Source organism: Lytechinus variegatus, chromosome 13 (assembly GCF_018143015.1).
Source record: "Lytechinus variegatus isolate NC3 chromosome 13, Lvar_3.0, whole genome shotgun sequence".
Taxonomy (NCBI): Eukaryota; Metazoa; Echinodermata; class Echinoidea; order Temnopleuroida; family Toxopneustidae; genus Lytechinus; species Lytechinus variegatus.
The window spans coordinates 33,999,128-34,022,072 of record NC_054752.1 but is presented as its reverse complement, the minus strand read 5'-3'; the positions used below and the strand labels follow the sequence as shown (position 1 = coordinate 34,022,072).

At 36.8% G+C, this 22,945-nt stretch overlaps 2 protein-coding genes across 3 annotated transcripts in view; both read right to left on the bottom strand.

Annotated features, from left to right (window-relative positions):
* The window catches only part of LOC121426874 (ATP-binding cassette sub-family B member 6, mitochondrial-like), a 75,066-nt gene that overhangs the window by 12,651 nt on the left and 39,470 nt on the right, over positions 1-22,945 (bottom strand). For both annotated transcript variants that reach the window (XM_041623277.1, XM_041623278.1), the window contains exons 14-18: positions 21,652-21,737; positions 20,828-20,885; positions 18,867-18,971; positions 18,078-18,151; positions 16,393-16,493 (exon numbers count right to left, since the gene is read on the bottom strand). In XM_041623277.1, coding sequence (XP_041479211.1) covers positions 16,393-16,493; positions 18,078-18,151; positions 18,867-18,971; positions 20,828-20,885; positions 21,652-21,737 — 424 coding nt within the window. The remainder of the gene's footprint in view (positions 1-16,392; positions 16,494-18,077; positions 18,152-18,866; positions 18,972-20,827; positions 20,886-21,651; positions 21,738-22,945) is intronic.
* Positions 1,907-13,512, bottom strand: LOC121426873. Its single transcript, XM_041623276.1, has 6 exons — positions 12,886-13,512; positions 10,576-10,686; positions 9,084-9,161; positions 8,829-8,906; positions 8,454-8,528; positions 1,907-7,447 (listed from the first exon to the last, which is right to left on the bottom strand). The coding sequence occupies exons 1-6, from the start codon at positions 13,237-13,239 to the stop codon at positions 5,396-5,398; spliced, it is 2,748 nt and encodes a 915-aa protein (XP_041479210.1). The 5' UTR covers positions 13,240-13,512; the 3' UTR covers positions 1,907-5,395.

The following is a 22,945-nucleotide window of genomic DNA, read 5'->3' as shown; positions in this document are numbered from 1 at the left end:
CTGTAAATCAAGGATTTTTAATTCACCGTTTTCCCTGATCCACTGCTATGTATATATATATATATATATATATATAGCACTATCATCTCAGATGAATTAGTCTTGTTTGAAAAAATCTACATGTATCATTCAATATCAATTTTTAATAACTAAAAAAAATTCATGCATTTAGCTCCTTTATGAATGGTTGAATGCCCATTCTTGTCCATTTAAACATTGGAAATTGAACAAGCAACACATATATTGTAATCAGAGTACATTTTACATCATCTTGGATGTTTATCCATTTATAATTTAAAAATCTTTCTACAGTTACCTTTTGATGTTTTATTCCAAAAGCAGCTAAATAAGAAATATATATTCATGAGAATGGTAAAATTCTGTAATTTTCAACATAATATGCACTTGTGGTGTGAACTTGTATCCACAGCATGTACCTAAAAATTTGAATGCACGACTATATGAAAATTAATTGACCTGGTTATGGAGTAAACTCCTTTTGGAACAAAACGGTTTTGGATTTAGCTGTTTTTGGAACAAAACAATTGACCAAAAAAATATACCAACCTTCCCATTTTGGGGGTGAAAATTTATATCAAAGACCAATTTTGGTCAAAAGTGCATTTACATGTAGCCCCTTTGGGAATCAAGCTATTCATATGTATGTTAACATACATGTACATGTGTAAACTGATACACAAACATTTGAGTAAGCAGGGGAGCGTTTCATGAAAGTATTTTATCTGACAAGTCCTGTTTTATCCGAGTTACCATAGTAACAGTGCCTCTCAGCCAATCAGAATCAGGGAAAGTTGTCAGGTCTGACAACTTGTCGGACTAAAATGTTGATGAAACGCTCCCCAGATCACAGGGTAATCCCTTGTAAGCAGTGCTTTTTTCTTTCCAATGGAGCAGTTTGAAAGTAAATCCACCCTAACATCAAGTTGATCCCGAGATATACATTTCGCATATAAGTATATAGAAATATTGAAGGTAATTTTAAAATTTATACTTATACATAAAGGGATGTAACATTGACAAACTTTTTAGCAGTTTTTTTTTACTATGTTCTTTTTTATAATTTTTTTGACTATGCCATTTTATAACTGCTCTCCAAAACTGCTGTACATGTACAATGTCATCATGAATCGGAAATATAATTCTTGTGTACATGTATTTTGCATGACTTTCAGGACCTCCTTCATGTGGCCCCTTTGTTCCAAATAGAATAAACTTGATGTTGGGTGGAATTGACCTTTTATGTCAACTTGTATATATTTCCATATTACCACAACAAGATGATCTCAACTTCGCCAGATAACCTCTCTCTCCCTCACTCTCATCTCTCCCTCACCTCACACTAATCTACTCTCTCTCACACTCTCGTCTTCTCTCCCTCACACTAATCTACTCTCTCTCATCTTCTCTCCCTCACTCTCATCTCTCCCTCACACTAATCTACTCTCCCTCACTCTCGTCTTCTCTCCCTCACACTAATCTACTCTCTCTCACTCTCATCTTCTCTCCCTCACACTAATCTACTCTCTCTCTCTCATCTTCTCTCCCTCACACTAATCTACTCTCCCTCACTCTCATCTTCTCTCCCTCACACTAATCTACTCTCCCTCACTCTCATCTACTCTCCCTCACTCTCATCTTCTCTCGCTCACTCTGCTCTTCTCTCTTTTACATCTCCAGCTAATTTGGCCCTCTCTCCTTGAGTACTGATCACAAAGTTTGGTGCTTGAATTTTTTTCAACACAAAATATTGTTATTAGTGTTATAATTTTTATTGCTTTTTGACATGCTTCAAGTTATATTTCTATGCACTATTCCTCACTAAAATGTGATAATGAATGTAAACCATTACTAGAAAAAAGAATAAACAAGGCAGAACATAGAGCAATGCTATATAAAAAAAAACTTTACTTTGTAAAATTCACAAACAGTGCAGTAATTATATTAACTGGGGGAAACCCATCAAAACCACAAAAAGACAGAATATACATGTATGCACATACTCCTCAATCACCACCCTTTAATCTTACGGAATACATCTTCCACTTAAATTTACCCCCCCCCCTGCAAGATACATTTCATTCTTTATAGGGAGAAGGAAAAGTGGCAGTCTCTCATCAGTAAAGGGGGGAAACATGGGTCAATGACATTTACAGAGCAAAAATATACAAGTTTCAACCTTGGATGGGTAAATTAAACTGCATGAGAAGCACAATGTTTTTGAACAAAATTTGAGATTTGAAATGTTGAAGTAGCCTGAAATGATTCACTGAGAAAAATAGTTACTCCCTTACATGTTCAACGGTCACTTATATACCAGTATGCAGTGAAACGGTCAAATGAGAATTCAAGCAAACCCTGACAGGTTTATTATAGAGCATTACAAATTCTGAAAAGTTGTAGTAATTATGCATACAGGTACAAGTACATGGATAATTAGGATCAAAGAATTGTTTAAGTACATATGATCCAAGTTCAACTTCCCATAAGAAGTTGGACTGGGCAAGATGCCTTCTATCATTCAATCACTGGCCAAAAAGAAAAGGCATTGGTGATAATCTGTAAAACTAAAAATTACAGGCACAATAAATACAAATGGTTGAGTTGTCCAAACTAAAATTTACAATTCACTTATCTACTAAAATGCACATTTATTTGTACAGATTTATTAATCACTTCTTGTCAATCTCATTTTACCATAGCAAGAAATGTCCTTTCATCAAAACAAAGTATAAAAAGTAGAATATTTCCAATAAAAACACGTAAGTATGACAAATTCTATTCTCTCATGGAAAAAGGGCACTCTCTAATTAACATACATGTAGATTACATACATAACCAAGAGTAATAGTTCTCTTCTGTGTGCCTTGAGGCTTAGAACAGAAATACTAATACATGAACCATTATATATTACAAAAAATACTCTTCTGAATGTATGTACAAATTAAACATGCGGTTCTTACTTGGAGGCAAAGTTGCATAGTCAGAGGGAGCAACATTTTCAAGAAAAAAGATTTGCAAATCAATAAGGAAAATGTGTGAAAACCGAGTAACAGTAAAGCTGAAATAAGTTTGTAAACCAACATGGCCAGGTGTTGTGTTGTAAAATAACAGAGGAAAGGCCTGATAGAAAACAGACTGAGTTATTCTGCAAATTATTGAGCAATTACTTTCTGAAGGAATCATAATACAAAGTATCAAATTCTAAATTTGAAAACGGTTTATATTCTAATACATTCTGTTAGAATCACTTGAGTGACCATTGCAAATTTCATGTTGAACCAGTGTATTCTCTAAGTGCACTTTTTGAGAATATCATTCACAGAAAAGAATGCTTGGATTTGGCAATCTCAGACCAAAATGTATCACTCAAGTGTGTGGTGTGACTGATTTTTCTTTTTTGAACACACTAAACTATTTTCTGTCAAACTTTACATTCACGTAACACTTTTCACTACCAAGTTTAAGTGCACTGCAATCAATTGAACACATGTAGAAATTACACATAACTTATGACAAACTTTATTTTCCATCAATAACTTTGGTAAAAACCATTTTGACATGCAATGAAGAGATACATGTAGCTACATGTAAATGCTGCAATGAATAGCTATACAGCTATGTGGGAGTCCAACCTCACAAACATTACAATCAGGGTTCCCAGCTTTTCGATAGAACAAATTCAGATAGTTATTTATAATTATACCCATTCCAAGGTTTGCATGTATTCTATGTCATTGCCGTGAAATACATGTATTTCAGCATAAAAATAATGTAAAATTCAGTAGGTACTATTACACAGGCATGTAATGGCCTCCCTTCTCCCCGTACAGCCATCATTTTCTCACCTTATACAGCAAGAGGTTAATATGCAACAAAATATAACCGAGTCTACTAACTACTAACATGATTTCGACTTTTGGGGCTGATCAAAATTCCCTGATTTTTCCCTCATTTAAGGCAATTTCCCTGATTTGAGGTACATGTACATGAATTTTCAACTTTTGGGTCTGATCACATTCCCTGATTTTTTTCCCAAATGGAAAAAAAGTAAAAAGAAAATCCCTGATGGGCTGGGAACCCTGACAATTGTAGTAGTGTACCGGTGTACCCTAATGTGCCTGCACATATTAGAAACTGCATTGCCAACTCCCGCAGTTGTAAAAGAACATGTACATGTAGGATGCTACTTACATGTAGGATCACAATATAGACAAATTACAAAGAATGGGCCCTTCTTTCGTATGAGTGTTCCTACTTTTGTCATCCACTCATAGCCAGTTGTAAGACTTTGGGATTTTGAGGTCCTATTCACATAGATAATAAAATATGAATATAAATTACATCAGTAATTCAATTTACAACCTACAATTATCAGAGTATAAACTGCATCAATTTAATCTTTTGGCAGTGTTATTTCTGCGATTCTGGCATCTGAACATCAAAGATTTACTTCTTGATATATCGACACCAGGAGTGAATGGGAACACAAAATAACTGAAAATACAATAATGTACATTTCCTGTCTCAAAAGAAAATCCCAAACACTTTGTCCATAACACATATGACTTTCCTGTATAATAATGTATTGGATCTTCAATCCCACAATGTATGACTTGCTGACGTTTACAACTAACAACCTGTTGGCTACATCAGAGAAATTTTCACAACTGAGGCCCATTTACATAAATGAATTTGCATGGGTAACTATCCAGCAACTACGTTGAATGCATCTCCTTCGTGAACTTTTATGCTTAACATTCAAAGCGAAAATACTGCGTGTATTTGTTAGGAGTCGCTCATCATAAGTTATGTTACTGTAGTGACCTCTCATCCAATCTCAAGCGTGTCATCTTTCTGCAAGGTAAACTAACGCTTGTTCTCGTCTTGAATCCATACATGTACATCTACTTTTAGAATCAATTATGGAAGTAATGTGGTGACATACAAGTACATGTACGATAAAAACCTTTATATTTCCTTTTTTTTACAAAATGGTCCACATAAAACTACTGGTAGTATTTACATCAGTGACATTGAAGAGACCAAGTTTGTGGTTGGGGGTCAATCACCAGAAGTTATATGGTGACCTCTCATCCAACCTGTAGCTAAGTAGCATCTCCCTAAGAGGTGATCCTAGTCGTTGCGTGAGAGTCAATTTCAGCATGAGGAGAACGAGGTACTGGCTGGGATTCAATCACCAGAAGTTACATGGTGACCTCTCATCCAACCTGTAGCTAAGTAGCATCTTCCTAAGAGGTGAACCTTTTCTTTGCACGAGAGTGAATTTCAGCACGAGGAGAACGAGGTACTGGCTGGGGGTCAATCACCAGGAGTTACATGGTGACCTCTCATCCAACCTGCAGCTAAATTCTTCCTAAGAGGTGAACCTTGTCGTTGCGCGAGAGTCAATTTCAGCACGAGGAGGACGAGGTACTGGCGCAATGTTCTCTGGAAGATGTGGAATGATGGGATCTTCTGGTAGAAATTCGCCCATTTTCATCTCAAGCACTGCAACCATAACTTCCCAGAGGTAAGTGTAGTCCTTGTCTTCTGGGACCTTCTTCCGTATCCACTCCTTAGTGTGTTTGGAGAACACATACCGATATCTTAGGCTACCTTTTGGTGCTGTACCTCTCCTTGGGCACTTGACAGTGGCTTGTTTGGCTTCCACATTGTGGTTGTGATCCAGAACAGCAAGCTGGGAACGACCAAGCATTGCTGGATACTTGAAGTGGAGACGCTTGGGAGCATATTTGAGATACAGGTTGTGGTAAGCCTCTATGGACCCTGTATGGCAAGCCTGGGTGAGGTGTCTCATGTCCTTGACCAACCTGGTGTCGAATAAGACTTCCTGGAGAGCTGTATGCGCCTTGGATCCCGGAACAAACCATTTCCTTGCCTCGATCTCCTCTTCGGTGAATTCTCTATGGGCGCAGTTATGATACAGATCACATGAATTCCAATGGTGTATATTACATATGTGATGGGTGATAGATTGGATCATTTCAATGATCAATTCTGGATCTCCTCTACAATGTTGAGCAGCCCACCAGATATGATTGTTAATGGCCTGGGTCCACTGGCTAAGCTCACTACATCCCTTCTGCTTGGACTTCGTTATCAGCCGCTTTCCTATTGACTTGGTGAGATGCCAAACATCAAATTGGTGGATGATGTACGGGTAGAGTTCCCTGAGCATCTTTCGGATTCCTGTATGCCGGTCGGTTGCTACTGTCGCTACATCGATCCCGTCTTGTATTATCTTCTCTAATGTCCGCTGACATCCGATCTTCTCCATAGCAACCGAGCTTGTTGCCTCAGTCACCTGGACAACGGACATGTCCAGGATTTTGTGGCTCTTCATGTCGATAAATGTGTATGTGCAGTACTTGGCGTTATAGCCTGGGCTGTCACACCTCCCATCTCCACACAAGACAACCTTGTCATTTCTATTCTTCACTTCCTCTTTTACAGAAGAGATGTTTTCTTCGTAGAAATGATTAATTGTTGGGAGGAGGGCTGCATTTTGGATGGAGTTGAAGGTGGTATGGGAAATAAACTGGAGGTTGAGAAGCTCGGCAAAGAATCGCACCTGTTCATAAGTCTTGCCACTGAGAAGTATTGCAGACGCTGTCAGAAGGTTGCCAACTGGTTGTTTCCCAATCTTCGGTTGTGAGGACCATTTGAATATGTTTCCACAAAAGCATGTTAGGTCTGCCACAAGCATTGTGCCCACACAGTACTTCTTTATCTCGCATATCTGTCCAGAACCACACTTAGCACACTTTTGTGAATATAACAAAGTGTCAAGACATTCCTCAAACACCAGAAACTTCTTTTCCTTCACATAGCGAAGCTGTGGTGGCTCATCTTCTGGTTCTGAGCTGGAGGATTCCTCATCAGAAGGTACGTAAGAAGGGTCACTTGATGTGCCGGTGTTGTAAAAAGAAGTTGAACTTGAACTATCTTGCGACGATGTTTGTTCATCAGAAGATGATTCATCTGACATCGAAGAATTCTTGGGAGACAAAAGAGGTGTCAATATTTCACTGGGCTGAGCGTGCAATTCTGATTCTGGTGGAGGTCTAGATGATACCGATTCTTGAGAGGTAGTTACGGTCACGCTGGGTAATGGTGGTCCAGGTGCAGTGGGTGGGGTCCTGGATGGTGATTGGCTTGGTGGTGGAGGTGGAGGCATAGCCATTGACGGCTCGGTCAAAGGAGATGACCCTTGAGCCTTGCTGTTGAGCTTACTTTTTGCACAGCATGGCCACACAACTGGCAACTGTGTTTGTGGGTAATTATGGTCAATGTTGATAGCATCAAAGTCTGGAGGCCACTGGGTGCTCTTCTCCCTCAGCCCATTGTCATCAATGTCTTCAAGGCATGTCTGTGTGCTTGTGTCTGAAGATTGGAAGGTTCTTTCCTGAAAAGTAAGAAAATGGAAGCATAGATTAGTTCCCTAAACTTGTAAACTAATAATCAAGATAACAATAGCACAAACTAGGAACGCAATATTTACAATGATGATATTTATATGTTATTAAAAATAGCTGCCAATAGTAATAACAGTAGCAGCAGCAATGCTAATACTTCTATTACTAATATCATACAAAAATAAAGTAACAAAAACATATAGCAATTTTTAAATTAGATATATTCTTTTAAATAGGTTTGTTGACAACCTTTTTTTTTGCTTGTCAGTTTTGTTTCCCCGCATCCCCCCTTAATTCAGGTTGACCCCCTTAAAAATTCTGCCCCCCCCCCTAAAATTTAGACTAATGACCTTTACTTTTTTTTTGCTTGTCAAAGTTTTTACTCGTGTCCATCACAAAATTTCAGTTAGACCCCCCACTAATTTTTTTGGCTTTCACCGCCAATGTTCTTTTATTGAATCAACAAAATTCATAGGTAAGATTTTAGACAAATTGCCCACAGTTCCTCCATTCAGATCATTTTAACACGGGAGGACACTTGTGCACACGTACAAGTGCAGTGAATGGCAGAAATTCTCTTCAATTTATTTGAATCCTGTCTTCCTCAATAATGAAATTTGATATAAATATTCAAATCATGGTGTTGCATTCCTGACAAACTCACAATTTGCTCAGCACTTTTGACAGAAAAACAAGGTTGTTCATTAAATGTGTAGTTATTCAAGTCTACTTACTTCAGCAGAGTCATGAAATCTAAGTGCTCTTTTGGACACAGAATGTCTTACTATAATAACCAAATTCTACGCTCTCTGAAAACAAATTGAAAATATTACCCCAGAATCTAACTTTTGAAAATGAATCCGGACACATTCATGCAAGAATTTCAATTTGAATGATTCCATATGGAGATTACTGGAAAAAAATAGTTTATTTTCCCTTGTGATTCCATCAAAACATTGTATAAAATTAACATAATTATAATTAAAGGAATATTACCTTATCGGAGCACATCTTCTTTTTAGATCCTCGTCTGCGCTTCTTACGAGGCCGAGATTGCAGCGAAAGTTGGCCCTGTTAGGAATACAATGAAGTACATGTTAGATCATTCGATTATAAAATTGGTTTTGACCAGCAACACTGCAAAGTGTCACATTTCTAATATGAAGCTGGTTAAAATAAGCTTTAGAACAGGAGCATCTTTCTGGTACCCAACTGATTCTCCCTTACGACAATTATAATTTGGTAATAAAGTATTCAATGTTCTCACCTCACCTCAGAAGACCCCCCCCCCCTTCTTTGAATTAGTCCACTTTATATTAATTCAAGAGCATGTACACTGATTATTATGTTAAAATAAACAAGAAATTTTACCTTTATAGGGAATGAAGGAGTGAGTTCTTCATCGCTAGTAAGTTCACGCTTGCCACGTCCTGGATAAGATTGTGTTGGCTGTAGTATTCAAAATGTGGAAAAAATATGAATAAACAATGAACTGTGAAAGTGATAGGCTCCTAATAATAGTAATGGTGCAATGCAAAGAACCCCATCTTTTATATGCTAAACAAAAAAGAAATATGATACTGACAACTATAACATGATATCGTGAAACAATTTTTTTTTACAAACCTTTGATAGGAATGAAGGAGTGTGCAGTTTTTCAGCAGTCTCTCGAAGCTCATCATTAGTTGGATGAGAATGGGTTGACTGTATAGAACAACAAAGAGAATAAAGAAATTCAATAAAATAATTGTATTTCACTGGAATCACACATGGAAAAAAATCATTCGCATGTACTTATGCTATTATGCATCAACTTCCCAACTCTCTTAGAACTATAATTGTAGATTATCTTTCATCACCTATTAAAATGGAAAACTGGTGTGAGAAAGGGAATCACATGAGCTTGGCATTTCCTTTAGAGCCGAGTCAAAACATTTAAAGGACAAGTCCACTCCAACTAAAAGTTGATTTGAATAAAAAGAGAAAAATCTAACAAGAATAACACTGAAAATTGCATGAAAATTGGATGTACATGTAAAATAAGAAAGTTATGACATTTTAAAGGACAAGTCCACCCCAACAAAAACTTGATTTGAATAAAAAGAGAAAAATTCAACGAGTATAACACTGAAAATTTCATCAAAAGCGGATGTAAAATAAGAAAGTTATGACATTTTAAAGTTTCACTTCATTTCACAAAACAGTTATATGCACATCTCGGTCAGTATGCAAATATGGGAACTGATGACATCACTCACTATTTCTTTTGTATTTTATTATATGAAATATTTTTATTTTCTAATCATTGTCATGTGAAATGAAGTTTCATTCCTCCCTGAACACGTGGAATTCCATTATTTTAACATATATTGTACTTCCGGCAAGGAGGTCCTAATCGTCAAATAATTCGTAAAAATTGAAATATTGTATAATTCAAACAATAAAAAACAAAAAAAATAGTGAGTGACATCATCAACTCTCTCATTTGGTTGTAACTGGCTCGTTCATATAACTATTTTGTTAAAAATAAGCGAAACTTTGAAATGTCATAACTTTCTTATTTTACATCCGATTTTGATGAAATTTTCAGCATTGTGCTTGTCTGATTTTTCTCTATTGATTCAAATCACCCTTTTTCTGAGGTGGACTTGACCTTTAATAATGGACATAATTGTGAAGAGTGTTAGATATTATACTACCCACTTCAAGCTTTAAAATGAAACCAAAATAAAGCCTCTAGCCCCCTGGATACCAAAGTTATTCATGTACCCCCCCCCCCCCACCACTCTCGCCATGTCTTGCTCTATCAATCGCAGTGTCATGAATTTATGTGCTATTACACAAGTTTTTCAGACATGACAGAGTTATACATTTTATTTCTAGCTTTAAAATGATACCAATTTTATGACAAGATCTCAACGTTCAACTGAGATATTCTACATGTATGTTAAACCAAATAAACATTGAAAAAAAAAGTGTAACAAAACCACCATTTTGTGGGGCAACTTCAAGACTCATGGACATAAAAAATACATGAAAGTTAAAAGTTAGGGGCAAAAGGTACATGTACATGTAACTCCCCATATTTTTCCCCCAACAAAATGTGCAATATTCTTACCGGTGCAGGAGATGCAAAAGCAGAGGTGCATGTACGTGTAGATTGGATGTTACTCTGAAAAGTTTGGTCATCATTTCCACTGGTTGGTGCTGCCAAGACTGTTTGGATATACTGAAACATAAAATAATAGATTATTAGTATTATGATATACAATGTATTCAAGTTACCCTATCGCATGTTATCAATTTGTAAGCTATCATACATCAGGTGGGTGTTTCATAAAGCTGTTCTTAAGTTAAGAGCGACTTTAAGAACGACTGGTGAACCTTTTTCTTGTAAATGGTTTACACCAAAATGTTCATTGGGCAATTGTTTAGTCCTTTGGAAAGGATCACCAGTCGTTTTTAAAGTAGCTCTTAACTTACTAACAGTTTTATGAAACGGCCCTCAGAAAACTTGATGGCCTACCTCCCCCCAATGCTTCAGAGAGCACAATGAGAGCATTGAGAAATTCCCAACTATGAAGTCTTTTGCACTTGCTGATACCAAATTTACACTTTTTAGGAGACTGCGTACTATAGTGTAAGTAAATACGTGATGAAATTCATAAAAAAAATGTAAGGATGATTATCTTCATTCTAATAAGTTTTCTGAATTAATTTAGAATCAATTTTAGTATTTGTGAAATAATTATTTTCATATACTAATTGTTCTTCAAAACAGCATCACCAATCACATGTACGTCATACATGTAACAAAGCGGTTCAAGGGTTACGCTGTTGCTTTGTTGACAAACGGATCAAGGGATCTACAGGAGATCGGTTTTGTAGGAAACGTCTTATTTTTACCATTAATAGTGAAATAACTTTTATTCCTTTATAAGCATTGGGCGCATGAAGGTTCATTCACCCCTACAAACCGATTTCACCCTCTAAGTTAACTACATGTATGGATTTCCTAGGGAAATCCATCTTTGTTCACATGTGTCTCTTATACATACATGTATATGGCCAGAGGTTCAAAGCTCCATGTCTGAAGAAGTATAAAAATATTTAGAAATATCAGACATGGAGTCCTCAAGGCTATTTTGAAGTTAGTTGATCTGTTAAAGGATTGTCGAGTTACAAGTTATCATAAAATCGAAACATGGCAGACGTGGACTGCGGGGCGGACCAGTAAATGACCCGAACACATATTAGCTCTCACATCAACTACAGTGAACATAAACATGAATTAGGGGTTTTGTGTGTGTGTAATCAAAATCCCATTTTAACTTAATGGCCTCCCCCTCTATCGAAAAATATGAAAATTAATAAAAATACCTTAACATATAAAAAAAAATATGCAAAATAAATTACATGTATCAGAATACTGTAAAGAATTTTTAAATATAATTCTTTCCATACAAAATCCAATAACATCAAGAATTAAATGCTAATCTAAAATTAGGCAATTACTACTGCAAAAATAAAAACATGCTATAATATCATCACACCTATTTTATAACACCATGGACATGGAGGTGATAATATTGTTAAAATAATACAACAAAAACAACTCAGTTGTAAAAAATCTAAACACTTATATTGCTACAATCGTATAGGCTCGTTGGCATTATTAGTGCAACTAACCTTGCAAAAGTGTGAGTGGTATAGTAGGCCTAAATGTAAAGCTACGCAGGCATCACACAAATTTCTTTAAAATCTGTATCAGTAGTACCTTGCCATTAATTGGTACCTGTAATCAGTATTATTTTTCTGAAAATTACCAACACAACAGTAAAAATTATTCACATTTACTTTTCTAGTCTTGTCTAATTCTGCCCGTTAGGCAGCAAGACTTCCCTGTCCCGAACTAGTAGTAGTAGGCTAGTAGTACCCAGGCTGAGGCCTGTTTCCCAACACCGAAAGTCTTATACCGGTACCCAGTTGTGTGTCCGGACAGGTTGTGTGTCCAGACAATCAATTTTAGAAAGTCATTTCGAAAAATTTACAAGGGAGGTCTTGTCAATTTTTAGTACAAAATGTCAGGGAATATATCTAGAACAAAATAGAAGATGACAACTATTTAATTTGTACTTTTAGTGTAATCTAAAGACAAAAAAGAAGGCTTCAAAAATATAAAGTATCCGGACACCCGACCCCCCCCCCCCCTCCATCCTACTTCTTGACTACCGTAGGCCTACATGTATTTTATCGGAGATAGTAAGCTACTTGTCCGCAACCTGGGCCGGTACGCCCGGCACAGCCTCCGCTCGGGAGAGGTGCACTGTACAGCTGACGTTGCTCGAGACGATCGTCTTGCCACCTCAGTGCGAAGATACATATGTACATACAAGCGACAAAACAGAAAAAAAATCATTTTTCTTACTTTTTGAGCTTCTATCCTTGCCAATCTCTTCTCCGTACTTTCCCGGACTTTCGGCTGGGGGGCATGATGGAGGAAAATTGAAGGGACAGCATCCAATTTCAGACGTTTTGGAGTAACTTTCCCAGGCAACTCTATCACGTTCTTTTCAAAGCAGTCCTCGGTAAAGTGCTCGCTACAAACAACATCACATCTCGTGATTTTGTAGGAAGGCTTGTTGTATTTCTCTACCTTTAGTGCAGCCACCCATTTTTTAGAGATTTCTGGCCTCTTCTCCGGATCGGGAATTCGGTAAAAGCTGCATTTTGCGCCCTTTCCTGACCGATTTCGGCAGCCAAACGCCTGGCAGTAAACCATCCTGATCAGCTTTAGCCCATGTGTTTCTACACTAGCAAACAAGCGCGCGATAAGGTCGGACAACCGAGTTGTACGTCGCTGACGTCACAACCCCCCATGAAGATACGGGGAGTTTGAGCAAAATGGCGACCTCCACGGGTCTTTCGAATATCAAAATATTGATAACTTTGACTTGGCATATCATGGGAAATAGGAAACCGTTTTGCCTCATTTTAATTTTATTTTAATCAGTGAAATATAATCTGCTTATAACTAGATAATAAATTTATCCTTTCATTTTCTTTTAACAAGTGGAATGCCTCTGGCCGTCTCACCTGCACCACGCGGTTCAATATAGCAGCAGTGCTGACTTTGAATACTACTCTAACTCGCACAAGATGTTCAGTGATACATGGTTACTCTTATGTCCACTTTTTATGAACTAGACCAATAAACTTACAGAGATATGATGGTTATTCAACAAAAAAACCCAACATGGCCAAAGTTCATTGACCTTACATGACCTGTGACCTTGATCATGTGACCTGAAACTCGCACAGGATGTTCAGTGATACTTGATTACTCTTATGTACAAGTTTCATGAATCAGATCCATAAACTTTCAAAGTTATGATGGTAATTCAACAGATACACCCAGTTCGGCCAAAGTTCATTGACCTTTGACCTTGGTCATGTGACCTGAAATGCGCACAGGATGTTCAGAGATACTTGATTACTATAATATCCAAGTTTAATGAACTAGACCAATAAACTTTCAAAGTTATGATGGTAATTCAACAGATACCCCCAATTCGGCCAAAGTTCATTGACCCTAAATGACCTTTGACCTTAATCATGAGACCTGAAACTTGCACAAAATGTTCAGTGATGCTTGATTACTATTATGTCCAAGTTTCATGAGTCAGATCCATAAACTTTCAAAGTTATGATGGGAATTCAACAGATATCCGCAATTCGACCAAAGTTCATTGACCCTAAATGACCTTTGACCTTGGTCATGTGATGTGAAACTCGTGCAGGATGTTCAGTGATACTTGATTAACCTTATGTCCAAGTTTCATGAACTAGGTCCATATATTTTCTAAGTTATGACGTCATTTCAAAGATTTGATGTTGACGCCGCCGTTGCCGCCGCCGCCGTCGGAAAAGCGGCGCCTATAGTCTCACTCTGCTTCGCAGGTGAGACAAAAACTATATTCTTGATAGGGAGCCAGTGCAGTGTGCATTCAGATAGGATTAAAGGGAAATCCAACCCAAATAAAAACTCTTTTTTTATAGGAAAAAGAAATATCAGACAAGTTGATAGGTGAAAGTTTGAACAATATCGGACAAACAAGAAAGTTATGAATTTTTTAAAGTTGTAAATATTGGTAATCACTATACCCATGGAGATTTCAAATTGGCCGCATATGTGATGTCACAGTGATGTAAGGCAAGGACTACTCTTCCATGTACTCCAATATATAACATTGCTAAAATGTAATTTTTCCCAGAAGTTTTATTTCAAATTGTATTTTTCTTTCATGAGGACATAAAACAATATACTACCGGGGTTATATTTAGATTACTGCCCAGGGGAATGGGTACTTAGGAGAAAACCACAAATCCCTGATAATAAAGTACATGGTCTATGGGAAAGTTGACCTTGCCCCTTGTCATAATTCACTTACCCAGTTGCCAATTTGAAATCTACATAGTATTAGTGATCTCAATTTTAAAACAGCTATAACTTTCTTATTGCTTGTCCGATTTCTTTCAAACTGTCACCATTCTGTTTAATTTATTTTTCTCCTGTCCGACACAACATTTTATGGCCAAGGCTGGATTTCCCTTTATTATTTGAGTATTTATTTGACAGCATGATGACACAAGCTGCAGCAATTTGAAGCTTCTAAAGATTACATAACAGTTTCTGGGGTAAACTAAATAGAATTGCATTGTAAAAATCAAGAAGACAGAGAAATCAAGACACAATTTGATTACTGATGCAAGACACATTCTATCAAGGTCTATCTAATCTCTCTTTTGTATAATTTGAATGGAGAGAATCAAGCACTTCTGAATAGACTGGTAGAGCTTAATCCTTTTATATAGTAGCTTTGAAGATATTGCCTGTTGTTGAGAAGGGTGAAGAGGTAAGTGGATCAAAATAGGACAAGTACTTCAGATGGTATTTCTGTTTGTACCACGCCATGGGGTGGGGGGTGTACTTAGTATACATGTGTGATACGTACATGTATGTGCCGTGGTGGAGACCCCCACTTACAGCCTAAATCAGCATTACCAATATTCAGATAGCCATCAAAATTCCTATTTATTCCTGTTCTAGAGATCATGAAATTTGTTTGTGGTTTTTCGTGGTTTTGTCAGGGATTCACACTTTTACACAGCCACTAACGCTAGCGGCAACTATGCTTCGTTCCAAAGATCCCCATTTTGATGTGGTTAGTTGCGTAACATTGCATTTTTAGCAATTGTTGATCCAAGAGCCATTCCGCAGACCCCCCCCTTATTTTAACACCATGATTTAGTTCCAGAGCCCCCTATTTTAACCTTTGGTGTGGCACACATGTATCATGTCATAATTTGAGTACCCCCCCTCCCCAGGGACCATGCCGTGGGTAATATAATATGATGCAGCAAAATACACTGCCGCACAACAAATGCATGGCTGGGAGGTTGCATACAATGATAAAAGCATGAAAAGGTGACTTGTATGTACACACAATAAGCTGCATCTCTAAACCCATTTATTATCAATACCATCATGCTCTGTAACAGTAGGGAGTTTTCGATTTGCACATTGACTAGTGGACTGCTGTGAAAAGTGTGTCATAATAGTCTGCTTTGTGTTGATGGTATATAAAGTCAGTCGAGCACATGATTGGAAGACACTGAGCATGTGCAAGCCATTCCTGACACGTCAACTTCATGACGACCGTGGATTTCGCTCAGATCACGCTCGTTCGAAATGTAGTAAACAAGCAATCAAATCCTTGCCCATTGATTGAAGCCACGTGGTGATTTACTCCAGCGGTTCTGTATACCGTAAACACAAAGACTATTATGACGCACTTTCGTCGCAGTCCACTAGTCGACGTGCAAATCAAAAACTTGCTATTTAAAATGCAGAGGACAACATGTGTGAGCTCACCTTCAGGAAAAGACTTGATCTTTACATGAATATCAGCCGATTTCGCTGCTTCCTCCATCTCTTCTAATGCACAATGCATGTTGCCATATCGGATGTTATGCCTTTAGTGGGGGCAACAAAATATATATTTAATCCACTCTTTCATGTTTAATATGATACTATCATAATCATGAAATAAAGGAATAAAGATACGATTCGTAAGCGAAACATTAACAAAGCCAGTTTTCAGTTAAGAAACTGTATTTTTTGTAAAGTCGTTTTTTTATTTAAGCAATAACAATAATTTCCAGTATTTTCAGCATTATAATGAAGTGAAATACAGAAACAAGTCAAATTAATTGAGGCCACAGAAATCTGCTTGATTTGATAGAATAGGTATATAACACATTTGTTTGGCATTTGGCATTAATATTTTGTTGGTGTTTCATAAAATAAAGTTACAAATGAGTTTACAAAAGACCGGTGACCCTTTCTCATGCCACTTAATATGTCCCTAGGTTGTTAATTTAGCTCCTAAGAAGTTGAACACTTCTGGCAGTCACACCTGCATTTCTGAATTCAGTGTAGCAGCAGTGCTGACTTTGAGAAAACTAAGATGAATGATTTTTCAAAAAGACAAGGAAAAAATAACAGTCAATTGATATAAAGATCCTTGTAAGTTTGTTGATTTAAAATGAAATAAAGGAATACAGACAGGATTCGTAAGCGAAATATTAACACCGTCATGGCCCAGTGGATTAGTCTCTGGACTTTGAAACAGAGGGTCTTAGTTCAAATCCCAGCCATGGCATAATTTCCTTCAGCAAGGAATTCATCCAGTGTGCTGCACTCGACCCAGGTTGGAGGAAAATGGGTACCGGCAGGAAGTAAGTCCTCAAAAAGCTGTGTGCACCTGAATAGGTAGCCTAGCTTAGCAGGGTAATAATAATAGCAGGGCCCGCTGGGAGAGAACAGTTTTGGAAATTGCAGTGGCTTGCTTGGGTAAATATACCGTTATTATTAGAATTATTACTATTATCAAAGACCTATGGGCATTGACCTGAAATTACAGTTTTCATTTGCCGAAACAGGCTAGCCATCATAGGAAAGCTTTATAAAATAGATGATTGGAATTAATGATACAGCATGGTCAAAGTTTGTTGACCAACAAATGACCTGTGACCTTGATCATGTGACCAACAAATCATATGTCAAGTGGTAAGTGATACATGATTGCCTTTATGTCAAAGTTCCATGAAATAACTCCTTGTACTTACAAAGTTATGATGAAATTTCAAAAGCTTATGTTAAGATTTCAATGTTGATACCACAACATGGTCAAAGTTCATTGACCCTAAATTACCTTTGCCCTTGACCATGTGACCTGAACTCATGCAAGATTTTCAGCGATACTTGATTACATGTATGTCCACGTTTCACGAAATAGGTCCATACTATTAAGGTTAAAGTAATGATATTTCAAAAGGTTAACCTTGGTTTAGATTTCAATGTTGATGAAATCGCAACCAGAATCGAAAAAGTGGCGTCAATAGTCTTGCTTTGCGATGCAGGCGAGACAAAAAACACTCTGATTATCTTAAAAATGTGCATTACTTTACGAACAGCTTTATTTTTTTTATTATTATTACTACTATTTTGGTAGGAATGACACCTACAGATGTAATAAGAAGTTAATTGATTCTAACCTGATATTATCATTGAAAAGAATTGTATCTTGTGGAACTACTCCGATGGCACACCTCAAAGAACTCTGTGTTACCTGCAAAATAAACAACATGAGCGATGTCATCAATCAGTGTTATAGTAGAATAAAAATGTACAAAACTATGTGAAAGTCTTTGCCCCCTCCCTCAACATAAGCTTATCAAATTATTACTTGCTTTAGATATCTAGAAGCTGTATTTCTTCCAACTAATGTTGCTTAAATGTTTATTTTTTAATGCAGAAACTAAAAGGTCACATGATTTGGAAATGATAGAAAAGCTTTTATAGAAACTAGTAATTGTCTTTGGAAACTGTGGCTCATAGCAAAAGAAGCAAGTCTCTTGACATGGAGTATTTTGAAAAACTGATACGGAATATCCTATTAAAGACTGTGGCCCGTATTCTGAAGTCAGGTTTAACTTAGACCACGGTCTAACTCTATGAAAATTATGGGGAGCCAAAAATTCAAAAATTCTGTTTCTAATGTACATTTCTTATGTTTATTATTTGGTTTTCATAAAGAAAAAATACTTCATTTGTCATTCCTAAACAATTATGAACAATTTGAATGTCATACAAGTCAATAAATTGGATGTGTACAGTTAAAGGTTTTAACCCCAATTGGCTCTCCATAGTTAAACCACTACTTAAAACCAGGGTTTAATTTAAATACGAGTTCAGAATACGGGCCTGTGCGACGGAATCGGATAAAGAGTTAGGTCAAACTTATGTTAACAAGATTAATATCAACGAATAGATTTCTATCCTACCTTACTGATATCCTGACCGTCTAATCGGATGTGACCATCTGTAGGCTCATAGAACCTCATCATTAACCTGATAATAGTGCTCTTACCAGATCCAGAAGGACCAACCTATTCACCAAGGATAGAGAATAATAATATTACCAACATGCTTATATAGCGCATATCACTGCCAAATGCATCCCTATGCGCTTTATTGGATACTATTACCCTGGCTTTAGCCCAAAAGACTTTTACAGTGCAGTGGCATTTCAAGGAATAAATTCCTGCCAGGTATCCATTTACCTCACCTGGGTCGAGTGCAGCACAAGGTGGATAAGTTTCTTATGCCATGGCTGGGATTCGCTTTCCCTTTTTTATAATTCAGATGAGCACTAATACTTTCAAGTGAAGATGTCTAAGCTTTCCCGGAAAAGCATTTAAATTCTAGAAACACATGGTACAGACGAGGTGGCTAGAAGATCAAACAGTCATTGCATTGTCTACTTCAATATAAATGATTTTGAAGACTGTATTACTCTTAAGCTTGGATGTGATGAACTGAATATTTTCAAAGGAATACATGAAATAATCATCAAATTATGAAATGCTTCTTTCAGTGAATTTGAAAACCACCTTAACATTTATCTCAAATGAGATAATGAGGTAATATCGAGAAGTGGAGGAATGTAATGTGCAGGTGTCATGGTTGAGTAGTTATGAATCTTGACTTCCAATCAGAGGGACCAGGGTTTGAATCTCAGCCACGGTGTGTTTTCCTTCAGCAAGAAACTCATCCACATCGTGCTGCACTCAACCCAGGTGACGTGAATGGGTAACTGGCAGGATCAATTCCTTGAATGAACCAAGTGCTTTTAGCAGCTGGAGCTATAGCTTGGGTAATTCATAGTGCGCCATTGAGTAATAATATAGGATATTTATATAGCGCACATATCCACCTTGTTAGGTGCTCAAGGCGCTCCTATATTACCCGGCTAAGCTAGGCGTTCATAGCGCACACAGCTTCTTAAGGAATTACTTCCTACCGGTACCCATTTACCTCACCTGGGTTGAGTGCAGCACATCGTGGATCAGTTTCTTGCTGAAGGAAATTACGCCATGGCTGGGATTCGAACCCACGACCTTCTGTTTCAAAGTCCGAAGACTAATCCACTAGGCCACAACGCTCCAGTAAGAAACTAGATAATCTGCATCTTATAAATGGTATATTATTATTAACTATCATAAAGGGGTGTAGCATTTTTAAATTTAAAGGACAAGTCCACCCCAACAAAAACTTGATTTGAACAAAAAGCGAAAATTCCAACAAGCATAACACTGAAAATTTCATTGAAATTGGATGTAAAATAAGAAAGTTAGGGCATTTTAAAGTTTTGCTTAATTTCACGAAACAGTTATATGAACATCCTGGTCGATGTGCAAATGAGGAGACTGATGACGTCATCCACTCACTATTTGTTTTGTGTTTTGATATATGAAATAGAGAATATTCTAATTTTCTCCTCATTGTCAACAATCAATTTCTCTCTGAACATGTGGAGTTAGCATTGTTTAATACTATAGGGTTCAGTCAAGTTGGTCCTTATTGTCAAATCTGTAAAAAAAATGAAATTTTGTATAATTCAAACAATAAAAAACAAAAGAAATAGTGAGTGATGGACATCATCGATTGTCTCATTTGCAAGTCACTGAGTTGTGCACATCACTGTTTTGTGAAAAATAAGCGAAACTTTGAAATGTCATAACTTTCTTATTTCACATCCTATTTTGATGAAATTTTCAGTGTTTTGCTAGTTTGATTTTTCTCTATGTATTCTCATCAACAATTTTCTGGGGTGGACTTGACCTTTAACTGAGGTACTGCAGAGATGAACTATGCATGCTGTGGAAAATTAACAAAATCTTTAAAATGATATGTTGTTTTACAGGGAGCCAGTGTAACTTACAAATTTTCTACATTAACTTACAATAGCAAGTGTTTGTCCTGGCTCAACTGTGAAAGAGACGTTGTGGAGGATAGGCTTCCTGGAGTAAAAAAAAAGAAAAGGAAAATAGGGCAAGTTGCATGGTATATGACAGGTTTAATTTAACACATCAATGACTAAAAAAAAGGATGTTATTAGCGCTAACAAGTTCAAGGTACAAGATTTTATTCATATCATTCATATTTTTCATAGTTACACAAACAACTAAATTCAACAATAACTTAAAGATAAATGCCAGTTGTAGTAACAATCTCAAAATGACTTTTTACAGAATCCAATATAATGACCACCCAAGTGCCTTCTTGTATGAATAAAAGATATGTGCCAAATGATTCTGGAAGAAATTGTGTAATTGCTGAGAAATAAGCAAAATAAGCGCGGATTCAGGCACTTCAGTCGGGTCTTTATTCCAGCAGTAATAATATATATACACTGTTCCACGTGTGCCTATCTGTGTTGGTGATCTTCAGGATGATGGTTTTTCAGCTTAGATTTTTTTTATTTCACGAAGTTCAGTTTATGTAACTGACCAGATCTAGATCCATAGTGGTATAGTAATACTTAACCCTGGTTTTACAGACTTTCTCACTAAATCAGTATTTTACTGCAACTACTTTCATTAAGTTTTAATAGACGAAACATAAATTTTCATAGACAAATTATATGAATAGAATATCTTTATAAAATATGAAATGCATAATTAATTAATTACTGATTAAAAAAGCAAAATAGTATAACTCGTGGTTGATTGTAAAATTTGTTATTATAACAATTCTTTATGAAATGAGTCCCTGAAGTTCACTTACTCTTTGTTATAGTAGAAGGAGACGTTATCAAACTCCATCTTTTTGTTGTTAATAATCAGATCACAAGCGTCTGGTTCATCTTTTATCTACAAGGATGAAAAATAATAATAATATAGGAATATTTACCCAGGGAAGCCGCTTCAGTTCCGAAAACTGTTCTCTCAGCGGGCCCTGCTATTATTATTACCCCGGCTTAAGCTGGGCTGCCTAGGCGCTCAAAGCATTCAAGGAATTTCTTCCTACCGGGTATCCATTCACCTCACCTGGGTTGAGTGCAGCAGTGTGGATGAATTTCTTGCTGAAGGAAATTATGCCATGGCTGGGATTCGAACCCACGACCCTCTGTTTCAAAGTCAGAAGACTTATCCACTGGGCCACAACGCTCCACAAATGGGATTTGAATTTGATATTTATACAAATAATGAATGTTAATGAGTGTTATGGACAGAATACTTCATGAGGTGAAAGATGAAAGATCCATTCAACAAGGCGTAGCCGAGTTGAATGATTTGTTCACTTCATCTTTCACCAAATTAAGTATTTTGTCCATAGCACTCATGAAAGGAACATTCATTATAAGTTTTAAAAGATTCATAAAAATTTATCCTTGTCATTTGTCATAATAAATTTGAATGCAAAAGTGCATATAGAGCGAACAAGGTCTATTGACTGCCGCATACATACAACTTGCACACTGCAAACACGAGTGCCTTACGTGTTGCGCCAATGGTATCGGCAATCGTACAATGGACGAAATCGTATGGATCCAAATTTGCATGATGAATGGATCCAAAATTTCATGGATGATGACATCATTGTAAATTGGGCTGAACGATCGACATCAAACAACCAATCAAATGAAAATACTGGGTGTCATATAATACATTAAGGACAGAAATTAGTGGAATTGGAATTTGATAGTTGTACAGGCACATCTGTGATCTCAACAGACAGGACAAAAATGCACAAATTAGCGGCAAATCAGTACTTCTATGGAATAAAGCCTATCTTAAGTATTGGTAAATTCTCCCAAAAGTGAATGTCACTATTCTATTTCAATACTACATGTAGATCATATTAATGGATGCACCCCCGAAAATGGTTGCAGTGTGAATGATATAGTCTAAAAATAGATTTTATTGGGTAAATTTACCCATTTTACATTAGATTTGGATTCAATCAGGTATCTAATCAAAATGTAGTATCTTGGTATTTTTGCCTTGACTATATAAATGACCTTCTCAAGCACGGAATGGGCTGAAAATTTCAGGATAATGATCTTTGCCATTATTTG

Coding starts and splice junctions, on each gene's coding strand:
- LOC121426873 (XM_041623276.1), bottom strand. CDS start 13,239: ATGGTTTACTGCCAGGCGTTTGGCTGCCGAAATCGGTCAGGAAAGGGC. Junction 9,162..10,575: donor CTTTTGCATCTCCTGCACCG/GTAAGAATATTG, acceptor TGTTCTATACAG/TCAACCCATTCTCATCCAAC. Junction 8,907..9,083: donor CTCCTTCATTCCTATCAAAG/GTTTGTAAAAAA, acceptor TGAATACTACAG/CCAACACAATCTTATCCAGG.